General features: G+C 46.6%; 2 protein-coding genes across 2 annotated transcripts; both read right to left on the bottom strand.

Annotated features, from left to right (window-relative positions):
• Positions 1–1,619: 1,619 nt before the first annotated feature.
• Positions 1,620–3,319, bottom strand: ColSpa_05544 (3-hydroxyphenylacetate 6-hydroxylase; the record flags this gene model as incomplete). The annotated part of the gene is made up of 3 exons (XM_049271756.1): positions 1,620–1,942; positions 2,001–2,895; positions 2,951–3,319. 3 exons carry the CDS (start codon positions 3,317–3,319, stop codon positions 1,620–1,622), a joined length of 1,587 nt encoding a protein of 528 aa, XP_049127713.1.
• Positions 3,320–6,520: 3,201 nt separating this feature from the next.
• On the bottom strand, positions 6,521–7,933 carry ColSpa_05545 (homogentisate 1,2-dioxygenase; the record flags this gene model as incomplete). Its single annotated transcript, XM_049271757.1, has 2 exons — positions 6,521–7,784; positions 7,866–7,933. 2 exons carry the CDS (start codon positions 7,931–7,933, stop codon positions 6,521–6,523), a joined length of 1,332 nt encoding a protein of 443 aa, XP_049127714.1.
• Between the last annotated feature and the right edge of the window lie 5,924 nt (positions 7,934–13,857).

A 13,857-nucleotide genomic window follows, 5' to 3' on the forward strand; every position in this document is an offset into this window, starting at 1 on the left:
TTTGAGCAATCATCTTGATACACACAACTACCACTGCTTCAAGATTTTTGAATCTTCAACATAAATGTATCAAGTAGAACATTGATACGTAAGATACCTTAAGCTGACTCAAATGCAGTCCGAAGACTTCCAATATCTTCGTTGTTTGATCGGCTATGGACGGCTTTGCTCCAAGGCATGGGATGCACTACCACCATTCGGCGCCCCAACACAACCAATTCCAAAGGACACTGTCGCTTTTCTCGAATTTACTGCACAAAATTGGTTGAAATCAATACCACCAAATCTACAGCTGCATCACCCTCAGCATGGAAATATCCCGACGACGCAGTCTCGATCGATCCGGCGGCTACGCGCTTTGCTTTACTTGAGAGGCAACAATATTCGAACCATGATACATCGCCATCACGTCATCAGCTCTGCTAGCATCGAGGCCGATATTGAAAAGGCCCGGCTGGTTGTTGACATAGCCATTGATAGTATCTCCGTCTTGGTTCATCTTAGCAAAACAAGCGACATATACGAGCGCCAACAAAGCTCCTTCAACTACTTTTTGTTGAGCGCCTTGGCTGTCATATTTCTCGCTGTATGCCACGGCTCTAGGTTATTCGCAGAACCATGCAGGGATAGCTTCCTTGCCGCAGTGGAGCTGGTCAAGGGCTTTTCACGTCAGGGCACAGCGAGCCGTAGGCTGTGGAAAAGCATTCGAGGCCTTTTGCCGCTGGCACAACGCATAGGGCTGCGTGGGGATGATAATACTGTCCGAAGAGCCGATGCAACAGGAGAAATAACTCGAAACAAACCTTCCTATCCATCTTCTTCCTTGGAAACGATGGTCGAGGAACAACAGTCCGGGCACCTGGCGTCGATTGCATCGGATTTTGCCAATGTGCCTCCACCACAACCAATGAATATTGATGCGGATTCTGGTGCTGCAGCTCCAGATGCTTTTGAACTCAGTAACGACTTGATGTTCTTATTTGACGCATTTGGTCAAACGGATGACATTTGGACGAACGAGATGCAGGACTATATGGGAGATGGAAACGAGCAACAGCATCCTCTAACTGGAGAGGAAGAAATTTCGCGCCACTTTTGGGGCCTTATCTGACTTACCAAGGTAAATATTGGTGGTACTGAAAACCTCAAGTACTGGGAGTTGCTTGTCGAGATGATGACTTCCTTTTGTGACTTTAGACATTGTCAAATTGACAATACCGACAGAGTGTTGTTGAAACTGCCAGAACGTATCGTATATACTGTGCGCATTGCCGGCCAAAAAGCGAGACACCTTTATTCTTATTGTTGCGACGGTTGACTCGCTACCAAAGGGTTGTTACCGGGAGTACAATAGCTCGTTGTCTAGATGTAGGGGTTTGGATATGTGCCTGTCAACCGCATTGTCTGCTCCTAAGTACTTGAGATCTTCACGACACTATCCATACATGCTTAGACGCACACAGTTTATTCACTTTTAGTCAGTTATTGCTGCACAACTGACTGGTGATATCGATAGTTCTGCTGATAATTTCCCAAACTCTTCTTATGATTCATCTTCTATATGAACCAATTATCTCCTGCTTTGGATATACAAATGTTTTCAAACCAGATTGGCCGTCCTAGACTTTCTCCCCAGTAGGGTTCAAGGCGTCTCTCAGTGCATTGATGTTTCGAGGCACAAACCTCGCTCGGTACGGCCTGGGCATAGCCACAAGAGAAGTGGGATCGGCATTGCCAGAAATGGGGTGGTGGTCGACATCATCGTACTTCTCAATCTTGAAACTGTTGAGTAGTCTCATGTAAACAATGTAGAGTTCCCGGTTAGCTAGCAGCGAGCCGGCGCACATGCGGTAGCCAATACCATACGTGAATAGAGGTGCGTCCGGTTGCTCTAGCCAACGCTCGGGGCGGAAGACTTCAGGGTCAGACCAAACCTCAGCGTCTGGGATGAGTCAGTTATCTGCTATGCTGACGTGGAGTGTTATTGTGCTATGACTTACCCATATTGCAGGCCCATGCATTAAGGAAGATTACAGAGCCCTTAGGGATTATCATTTGCCCGTAAGGGACATCGCGCACAGAAGCTCGGGGGAGGGCAAGTCGCAGAACGGTATAGTATCTGAGAGACTCTCGAACCAAGGCGACTATGTACTTGCACTCTTGGTCGTCTTCGGCATCACACATGGGCTGCTTCTCGCTATAGAATTCTCGAATAGCTGAAGCAGCCCTTTCTTGAATATCCGGTCGCTGAGCCAACATGGCAACAAACCAAGCCACTTGCGTAGTGATAGTGTCAAGTCCCCCAGAGAGCATTGTTAGACTAATAGAGGTCAGCTCCGCCTGGTTGAGCTTCGCTTCCTTGTCCATTATAACGTTCGCCTGGATGCATGGCTTATGCGTGCCGTTGGCCATCCGCTCGTCGAGACCTTTGTTCAACGCCGTGAGGTAGGCGTCGCGTCTGTTGCGCACCTCCCGGGCCTTGGCCGATTGCATGTTTATGGGGTTAAGACGAAGCAACGGAATGTAGTCTTGAAGATTACCAGTGGTTGATCGGAAGCGACTAATTTCTTCCTCGACATGGGTAATCTCCTTGAAGAGTCCATCTTTCTGACTGCTCATGCGAACTCCCCAGTTTAGAGTTAGCGCTAGAGATAACGACAACCGTTGAATCATGGGCATAGGATCAACAGGAGTTTCTCCAGCCTTCCCGTACTCATATAGCTCTTTGATGAAGTCTCTGGATTCGACGTCGAGATGGGGCACATAAGTCGCTACCGAGGGCCGATTCAAAGCTGACGCAGCCCCTTTACGCCGACGTTTCAAGGAATCGCTGTATGGAGAAGTACCAATAGTTGTGCCGGCGGTGTCGGAAAGGATCTGATTGTTGTTTCTTAGCTTTAGGACTTGATGGTAGATTCCACCGGTATCTGTAACTAGGTTTTCTACTTACCTTGTGAAAAGTGTAGAATTCCGGACGCGAGCTAAGAGCCTGGGCATTTTGTCCGAACAGAGCCTTGGCTGCTGCAGAAGAGTTTACAACCACAACAGGGACATTTCCCAGTTGGATCTGGTAGACCGCTCCAAATTTCTTTGCCCATCTACGGTATTGCTCTGCCGCATTGACCCGGATATCCCACAAATTGCCAATGAGGGGTAAGCCTCGAGGACCATCGAGCTTTGCAATTCTGGCCTTTGAGCGGATGAACTCGTTCGCAATGACGTAGATGAGGGGTGCGAGGAGAAGCGAAATGATAGCTGACTGCAAAGCGTGTTCCAGAACCCTCTGCTTCAAAGCAAAGATGGCTGTTGCGATGGCCATGGCGACAGTGTACGCTCTTGAACTACAGGAATCGATGATAGTGTCAAATGGTTTACTGTGATACTGATTGACATGAATTTCCTCAGATCCTACTGCCGGTTTGATATATAAGAGGGGCAGAGTTTGCCGTCCTTGCCCAGCCTCGGTGCCGTGGCCCGAGCATTACTGGCAGTCCCGGCGGTTCTCATCGGTACAGTCCCATAACAGACATGTGCTGCTTCGTTACAAAACTTTCGGAACAGGTTATTACTAACACCAAGCATACGCTATGCCCCCACCCCCAGACTCTCCCAGTACCTAGATGCGGGTAGAAGAACGCCCCGCACAGAACGTCGGGATAAGTTGTGGAGAATGCGGGGTGCATTCCGATCGGAACCTAGTTATGTTCCGAGACGTAAGAAACCTTAAGCGTATCACCGAGATTACCTCTGCAAGATGTGCTAAGAAGATGGAATTGTGTATTGCTTGACACCAAAAGACATGGAGGCTCTTCCAAATGCCCTGATTTCCTAGATTTTACCTTCTAGTCTTCCGCAGTACTGAATTCTACACCATCAGGATGCCAGCAATATGACTCAAGAGTCAAGGATCAGATAGAGATTATCTAGTGAAGACAGAGAACTGGTATTCCTATTCTGTAGTTCCTCAAAAGATGGAAGTTAGGCAGCGGCATTGTCTGCAAGTCACAAGTATACTGTGCAGAGCCGATACTTGCTTGAATGTAACAGACCACCAGGTCACGATTACCTCTGTAGAATAACAGGTCGTTGGAACCTGGCTAAAGATTGTCCTTGTTGTACGTTTCATTCAATGCATGGTCTGCCAGCTGATCTGACTCGGAATGCGGAAACCGCCCACCCTCGGCTCCAAGACCAGAAGAGTCAAACGCCATGTCTGTGGGCACATAATGGTTTCTCAGCTTTGGGGCACTTTCTCTGTCACATCGTCCATTAGTTGAGGCTCTCGCAATTAGAGTATCGTTCATCGCAATCCATTTACGGCACTGCCATGTAACTTTTTAAACTAAGCAGATACACCCGATTCTTAAGCATATTTCCAAAAGTCGATACAGCCATATTCTGCGTCTACCTGCTCTTCTTTCGAAATATCTGTAATCTTCCTGCGTCGTCCTGGCTATAGGAATGTTTATCCTGGAATCAACGAAACTGACAAAGCCTATTCAATAGCGCATCGACGCCGATCCGAACCCCGTCAAATGGTCACCAAACTGTCATGGATCGCAACAAGATGAAGACTAGCGAACATCTGAAAACAGTTAATTCAGTCCCCGGCTATGTCGTAACTACCGATGACGAGCGTCTGGCACAACTTGGGCACCAGCAAGAGCTGAAACGACAATTCTCCTTGCCAACCTTAGGCGCCCTTTGTTTATGCCTAATGGCAACATGGGAAGCTACTTCTACCGTGATTGCCCAAGCACTCTTGAGCGGCGGTGCTTACCTGAAATCATGTTGGCGTGTGGAAGCAGCTTGGAACCCCATATGTGCAGAGCACCCGAATATAGTAAGATAGCCCAGTAGAAGAACATGCCCTGCCATCTCTGTGGAACGTATGAGTCGTCGTTGATGATAATCAGGGACTGTGTTTGCAGTCCGGCTGAGAAAGCAACAAGCTAAGAGATCCCATCGTTGCCCCAGCCGCTGCTATTGACAAACTCTGTGAACACAAACGACGCGGTATTCTTAGGGGCTATGACACCAAGAACAATCATTATTGTCACAAAGCCTAATAGGTGAAATACGCCTCCAATTCCAGATGAAGTTTAGCAAAGCTGCCTGATACAGAATTTTGCAAGGATTTTCGACAAGTAGGCCTTATCAGCGCTGTGTACCCTTTTCTTGGGTAAGTTCTCTGCAGATGCGGCATGACAGGATGTCCTGAAGCAGCTTTGATAACTGCTGATTACAAAGATACGATGCTGCTTCCCATATGGCAGAAGAAATTCCCAACGCGTCACGGAATGTCCCTATTGCTATGGTCGGCAGTGTGGTTGTGAACGGCCTGATGGGCCTTACCTACTGTACTGTTCTTCTCTTCTCAACGGGCTCCCTTGAGTCACTTCTGACTACTCCTACTGGCTTTCCTTCATGCAGATATACCTGGATGTCACAAGATCCCGGGCTGGAGCAACAGCATTATCCCTGCTGCTCATATTTGTAGCTATAGCTGCAACAGTCGGCGGCATCACCTCAGCCTCACGTACCCTCTGGGCTTTTGCCCGAGACAACGCCGTACCTTTCGCCGCATCTTTCGGCTACATCAATAAACGACATCAGGTTCCTGTAACGGCCATAGCCTCTGTTACAGCGGTTCATATGATGCTTGGATTTCTCTACCTGGGCAATACTACTGCCTTCAATGCTGTACTATCCATGGCGATCATTGGTATTTACCTTTCGTACAGTATTCCGATTGCTTATATGCTGCTAGTGGGTAGAAAGAAGCTCCCGCCGGATGAACATAGACCTTTCAGACTTGGAGGCGTTTTGGGTCCCCTGTTGAACGTCATCAGTCTTATTTGGATGGTCGTTGTCATTGTTTTCAGCACGTTTCCATCATCTCAGCCTGTCACTGCCCAAAACATGAACTATTCTACAGTTGTTATGGCGGGATGGCTTTTTCCGGGTCTTTTGTACTACTTTTTGAGAGGGAAAGCCAAGTTTGGGGTTCCTGTTGTTGTCTCAGACGTAGTCGAAGGGGTAAGAGATAGCTGAATCAGATCAGCAAGGGCATAGTTTCTTGAAGCTCTTGAACAAACATTCCACTGCTTTTCAGTTTTTATTTCCCCTATACACTGCGACCTTAAAGGTTGTAGGAGAACTGAAATCTTTTACATACATCTCTTTTCCTTACACCCTTTCCATCACCTCTTCCAAGCCAAACATATTCAGGCATCTTCCCTTGCCCCTCAAGCGGATGAAATGATACCCTATTGACTATACGACGTAACGGATGAAGAGTTTCCTTACTAAATTTTATTTTAGTATGACGTTTGGGAAAGTACAGTGATGAAAGTGATGGTTAGTGACTGCTGACATGATTGTTACCACCCATAAGATACATCAACTTGGATTGTCCATGGCCCAATTGATAGCGAACTACGCCATCGCTATGAAAAGCCTCACTCTCTCATAGCGGAAGGCTGAAAGAGGATATTACCTCTTCTTTCTATATAGAAGTTCACTTCTGTTCCGGCCTTTCGAAGTGAGACACAAGACCTTTCCAGCTATCCTCGCTGTAGCCTTTCTGGACCTTCTGACAAGTCTCCAAGCCCCAGTCTGTGACCCCGATCATCAGAGAGCTTTCAAACATGAAAGCCATACTTCCTTCGCCAATCTTCTGCGGCTTCAATTCGGCGTTTGACGCTCGCTCGAAAGTGCTCGCATCGGGTCCGTGAGCCGACATGACATTGTGCAGGCTAGCTCCAGCGGGACGGAAACCACCTCCGGTCTTGGCATCATAGTCACCGCAAATTAGGCCCATGAACTCGGACATTGTATTGCGGTGATACCATGGGGGCCGGAATGTGTCCTCCTGCACAAGCCATCGAGGTGGGAAGATAACAAAATCAGCAACGGCTGTTCCTGGGTGATCCGAAGGGCCTGTAAGAACAGTGTAGATGGAGGGGTCCGGGTGATCGAAGCAGATGCTACCAATGACAGAAAAGCGGCCCAGGTCATATTTGTAAGGATAGTACCTTCCATGCCAGGCCACAACGTCAAATGGGGTGTGGTTCTGTGTCGCAATGAAGAAATCCCCGTTAAATTTGTTAACGATGGACCACTCAATCGAATCCTCGTTGAATGCAGCAGTCGGAACCTGGAAGTCTCTTGGGTTCGCCAGACAATTTGATCCAATTGGCCCCAGCTCCGGTAGAACAAAGTGACCCTGGTACAGCTCTAGGATATACCCTCGGACGGGACTCAATGGAAGGTCTATTCGGTACTTGATCCCCCGAGGTATAACAGCAATCTCGTTGGGCCGTACAAGTAAGTTGCCTAATTCCGTCTGAATGTCGAGTATACCATGTTGGGGCACAATTAGCATGTCGCCGTCTGAGGAATACATAGCCACGTTGGGATCCATGTTCCGTCCGGCGGCGAAGATAAAGATGCCTAGTCCTGTTTTTAGGGCTGGGTCGCCAGCACCACCAACTTTCCGGAGGCCGCTGATCCAATCTGTCTCCTTGTTGATGTCAAATGGATCCCAGCGCAGTTGGTTCGGAATCTGATGAAGCTTTCCCCCTGACTCAGGTATGTTGTGCTTCAATGGCTCAAAGGAGGTGTGAGAAGCCGAAGGAATGATGCGATACAGCCATGTTTGAAGATTCTCATGCCGAGGTGCTGTAAATGCTGTGCCGGATAGCTTCTCAGCATACAAACCATACGGCGCCTTCTGGGGAGAGTTGGCGCCAATAGGCAAGGCACCCTTTATAGCTTCTGATCTGATATTTACATGTTTAGTGCCAGCGTGATCAGGTGGGCCTCTGTCTTGTGGACAGTGATGTAAAGCATTCAAGACTTACTCATGGAAGGATCCAAAACCATTGAGATACTGGTACTTTTCTTCAAAGGGGAATTTAGAAACGGGCATGATTGCTTCTGTTGAGTCAAATTATGGAACGATACCCTCAAAAATGGCGGAAAGTGTTGCAATCGTCCAGTTTACTCAAGGTTGTCAAGATACGACGCGAAAATAATCCGGAGCATTTATTGACTGGCCGCGAAGACTGGATATTAACTCTCGAGTTTGCCACGCATTTGCGATCGATAAATGTTATGTGAGCATGGTACGGCCGGCTCGGGTGGGCTGATCGAATAGCCTAGGCCAAGCCAGCCGCGGTCCCATTGACAAGCTCCGCGGTGACTACATCATCCCGAGTATCAATACCGGCAACCTTTGTCGCGTAATATCTCCATACGTGTAATTGTCCAGCCATTAGAGTTCTGGTGCATGTGGTGTAACAAGCGGCAGTTGTGAATTTCGGCCACTCGGAACGGCGGAACGCAAACGTTTCCGAGTCCGACATAACGCCTTCCTGTGTTTGTCTCCAGTGTAGCCTATCCGAAGAAAAAAAACTGGGTTTGGTCCTGGAATCCTCACCAATCTAAATCGGAGATAAACATGAGGTTAAAAGTAAAAGCGAAATCGGATTGCAGTCTATGGTGAAACTGCTTGTAAAAGGGAACATACATATCGCATTCGAGGAACGTCCGCTTGTTGCAGCCTATCCAAGGTTAGGTAAATTATGTGTATGTGGAGTTACACATTTCAATTAGTAAAGCGCAAGAGTCTGTCACCGATGCAACTAGTTTTTGAGGTTTCGATTGACAGGTCGCGAGGTTTTACTCAAGGAGGACAATTTGACTGGCCATGTTTCGCGAGAAATTTCAAGACGAGTTTTTGATTGTAGACACCTGAACTCAAGAGTAAGACTAATGGTTGTCTTTCATCGTAGCAGTTCTGTTTCCTGACCCTACTCTACTCCAATGAACCTGACGAACAATCATCGTAAGTGCCGAAGTACTGGGTTTCACTTTCACCAACTTCCGTCATTGTTGATATCGCTAAATAGTCGAAACTTTGAATCACAATGAAACAGGAGGTAGAATTTGTCCTATGCATTCACCAAACCCAACCAATTCACCATCATTTTCGCCAGCCCAGCCTCGAATTATCACAGTATCGCCATCCTGGATAAACTTTCGTTCTTGGCCACCGCTTAATTTGATTGGCGTCTTGCCACCCTGTGACTGTTCCAACAAGCTTCCCTGCGCACCTGATTCAGTGCCAGAAATAGTTCCCGACCCAAAAAGATCTCCAGGCTGAAGGTTGCAGCCGGAAATAGTATGATGGGCCACCATTTGTGGCCACGACCATAAGAGGTTTTTGGCAGATGTACGCGTGATGACTGTTTCCTCGTCTTCGTAAGCTGAATGAGACAAGAATAGTCAATATTATCCCAGTAACGAATTTGTCAAACTTAATATTTTGACCTTTAAACAAAAGTGTCAGAGAAGTATTGACTTACGAGACAAAGAGACCTCCAGCTTGATGTCTATAACGTTGTCGAAACGTTCCTCTCGAAGATAACTTTGCAGTTGGATATCGTTCTCAAGCCCTTTAGTCCTGAAAGGCTCCAGCGCATCTGCTAGTACCACCCAGGGGCTTATGGTTGTTCCAAAGTTCTTAGCATTGAACGGCCCAAGTGGCACGTATTCCCATTGCTGAATATCTCTTGCGCTCCAGTCGTTCATAAGGACATAGCCAAAAATGTGATCTTCAGCATCTTTGACAGATACGGGATTGCCGAGTCCGTTTGGCTTGCTTATGAACATGCCCATCTCAAGTTCGATGTCGAGGCGTGCACATGGTCGAAAGACAGGCTCGGCCGCACCAGGTGCCGGGAGTGCTTGGCCCCAAGGTCTTCGTAGCGGCGTCCCTGAGACAACAACTGAGCTTGCACGACCATGATAGGCGACTGGGAGATGGTTGTAGTTTGATTGAAGAGCATTGGCCGGTCCACGGAAAAGAACACCCACGTTGTGAGCGTGATTTCGTCCGGCAAAAAAGTCTGTGTAATCTCCAATGGCAAATGGAAGGTGCAAAAAGACTTCAGATATAGGTCTTAAGCAAGCCTTTTGCAAAGCCTCATTGTCTTTCAGAACGTCGGGATGTGGTGTGTTCTCCAGCAGTACCTCCTGCAAGTAGGAACGGACTGCGCGGTGTTTCGGTCGTCCAAGCTCAGCAAAAGCGTTAAGAGTGGGTTGTGAAAACACCTTCAAGCCCTCAGACGGCAGATTCGACGCTTTATCAAAGCCACCTCCGGTAGAAAAAGCATCGAGATCAAGAACATGACTACCAATGGCGATAGCAGGTCGGTGCAGTTGCTTGTCCCTGCTGGATATCACTCCAAAAGGAATATTCAGTAGCGAAAAGTGCGACTTTGGAGGGATCGGCAGCCAAGACTTCATGATGGGCAAGATTGATAAACACAATCCTCCTCAAAAAATTTTTAACAAAGGATTGATGCGCTACTCGTCATTATGTCGATGAATTTTGATTATATCGACTTTCACGTGTACCAATAAAATGGTAATGGGGTCGCTCAGGGTGGTTCCGAGGATCCAAGAAATGGTTCCGAAGTATCGGAACGTAAGAAACCCCCTTTTCCGCGATGAATCTCAAGTGCGGGGGTATCATGAAAGGTCGGAAGTACTCATGCAATACAACCTGAAGTGTAATCCTTCATATATGATGGCAAAATGAAGGGGAAAAGGCTTCTATTCTCAAGCAGCTTCATTATCAACTATACCTAGTGAGGTTTATCACCACGGCAGGTGGTTACCATCTTTCACTACATTTAGATTTTATTGTAGCAGTGGATTTTCAACCGTATATTCAATATGACTGGGCAGATTACAAGAATCACTCTTTTTAATCCCCGATGAGGACAATCAAGGAAAGATATTGTCACTTTACCGACAGATGCCTCAAAAAGCGCTGAAAGTACGTTGGCCAGCCATTTGCGTTTGGCTAACTACGCAACCTTCAGCTATTTCTATATGGCATGCCAGAATAGGAAGACTCATAGCTGACTTGATGCAGAACAGTAAGCCATACATAATTTCCGTGAAGGCTGGTCTCGCCGTAGCAGATCAAAGAGCTCAGGGTCTCACGGTGGCAGCGGTGTCTACATTTGCATCCAAAGAAGATATGAACTATTACGATAATGGTTGTTCTGCACACCAAGAACTGAAGGGTATGGCAAAAAGCGTCCACCAGGGCTTCGCTATGGTATTTTTCCAGGATCAAGTGCAGAAGCAGTAAGCAACCGACATAGATGGGAATCAGATATTCGATAATGATCTCAAATAGATCTTATTTATGTCTCAGATATCACGGTTATTCGAATCAATCAACCTGCTTCCTTGAATCTATGTTTCTCGGCAGTATAAATGTATATTCTTCGTGACTTGCCCCAACCAACACATTGGCGGCTTTAACCATAATGAGACATAGATCAATGTGAAGAGTGTCTATTCAGATATTTCTGTTAGACACGACAAATGATAAAATGATCGCATCAATTGTGCACGCTGCGACCCAGGAACAGCATTCACGCTCAATACCACTTCCATAAAGTTAGACCAATCATCTATTGAATGTGATCTTGTTATTTCAAAGAGAAAGATGATGTACCTGTTAATTAACAGCTGGATTTGTAGAAAAAGAGGGAAGCAACCCTAAAAAAATTAACAGAAACGAAAGCGGGAAAGTTACATAGCTGGGAAGATAAGCAGAAAACTCTGCAAAAACTGAAGTACAAGTCACTTCTAGGTCCGTAGACTACAAGCAAGTTGTTTTTGCTAGATCTCGATTGTCTGGCAACCGAGTCCCCATCATTCTATCCTTTCCCTCACTTCAATAGTTCATTGGAGACATAGACCCGCACGATTCCCTCCCGAAGGTTTCTCTGCATCATTAGGGTCCGGTTTACCTAAGGATATATCAGCTATTGTAGCGCCAGTAACAACAGCAGGTCTTTACTCACATATAAGAAGCGCTTGCAGTTGGGTTTGGCATTACTGCTGATCTTCTCTTAACCATCTGAGGGCAGATTCCAGGTTAGAACCCTTTCCCTCAGGCTCACACCAGTGGGTATGCGGCCTCCTTTTCTCATTGTCGAGCTTTCCATCTGCGTACTCTCTACTGGGTTTGAAGACTTGTATAAGGAAGCTATATGAAGATAACCTGTCGTCATTTTTGTTGCCGTAGACCGAAATTCCTTTGGTTTTGACCATCTTACCGTCATTCTTTGCGTTATAGCAGTTGTCGTCACTCCATTACTTCTTGCGTGCCTCTTTGCAGAAGTCTTCAGCCCATTTAGTGGCGACATCTTTGTCAAATCTGAGGCCCCCAACGCTGCATGTCTGGGTCCATCTGGCTATTAGTGCTGGAAATTTCGGGCTCATCTTTTGTGGAGTTGTCTCAGAAGAATGAGAAATCGAAGTGAAAGATGCCTTGGTTGTAGTGGGAAGATTGTTCGACGCTGAAGTTGCTTCGGTGATCCGTGCCTTTGGCAAACAGTTGCACACCTATTCCTCTGCCCACATACAGACCCAGGGGTACACATTTACCAACTTCTCCTTCAGTGCATGACTTGCAATTGTTGTCTGACAGGCAAGTTGGGTTGGTGGTATGTATCTTTGGCAAGCAATTACAAACCATTACTCTGCCCAACGATAGGCCGAGAAGCACACATTTACCAACTTCCCTGTTGGAGCATGACTTGCAATTGTCGTTTGTTAAGCACATTGGGTTGTTGGGGGCTGGTGTGGTATTGCAAGCTGATGAGTCGGGCGAGTTGCGACCTTTGCTCATATGGATCCCACGTCTTGAGCTGTTTTACTCGGATTATCCCGAGCGACCGGGTTCTCAAGTGTTCCGGAGACAAATCGGAGGAGAAGTAATCATGAAGCAAAAGTCCCGACCTCAATACTGGCAGTTGCGCGAGAACAAGCAAAAAAATAGCGAAGCTAATGCCGGTGACACAGAGCATGAGGATATTCGATCAGCATCTGTTGCGGAAATCTACATAGTCCTCAGACAGCTAGGATACCCAGTGTGAAGCACCATGGGATCAGCACAGTATATTCCCCCATTCATGACTTCTGGGAGTATTCTTTGAAGGAAAACGTTGGAACGGCAGTTGAAGCGGACCTCTTTAAAAGGAGTTTGTCCAACAACATGAGATAATTTCATTCAAAAGAATTCTAGCGCCTCAACTTTTGCACGTAATAGTTCTCTATCGGCAACTGAAGCCTTTAACGACATATCCAACCCTTTTCTTTCGGCTCATGTATTCTTGAAACCTGCGCAGAAGGCTTTCGAGGTTGCAGATGAACACTGCGTACATTGTAGTGTTTACTGCCCTTGAGGAACGGCATTTACTCTGCATTATCCCAACAGCTCGCTCTATATTTGTTGATTCGTCAACTCACATTAAGTTTCACGGGTTGTTCTTAATAGCTATGTAAGGGAACTTAACTTGGAATTTATAGTGGACGGTGTGTCAGGCCACTTCCCATGTTGTCTGCTCCTAGTTAATGACGATACCGAAGATTTCAATATGTGTCGTCAGACGGTATAAGTAACGCTTAGTATTACATATAGCCTAGACATCAGCGTTATTTAGTCTCGTGGCAATGCATCTTGCCATTTGAAGCTTTGAAACCCGGTAATTTGGCCCGTTTCGTTGGACCAGGTTCAGACGGAGCACAGAATTCTTGAGAGGGTCAACAGCTAAATCTATTGTTGATCTTTGTCTGCTTCGGTGAGTAACACGTTTAGGCTTGCTCTGTTTTAATCTAACGGCATCATATATCTTTTGCTATCACGTAGCCGGTGGTCTTATTGTTTCTATTTTCCTCGGTATTTCATTACTCTCTTTGAGTAGCCGTTTGTAACTAAGTTGTCTCCCTAATCTCTCAAGTAATTTGCTAACAGTTTATGTT

The sequence above is a fragment of the Colletotrichum spaethianum genome (assembly GCF_022836535.1).
Source record: "Colletotrichum spaethianum MAFF 239500 DNA, contig12, whole genome shotgun sequence".
Taxonomy (NCBI): domain Eukaryota; kingdom Fungi; phylum Ascomycota; class Sordariomycetes; order Glomerellales; family Glomerellaceae; genus Colletotrichum; species Colletotrichum spaethianum.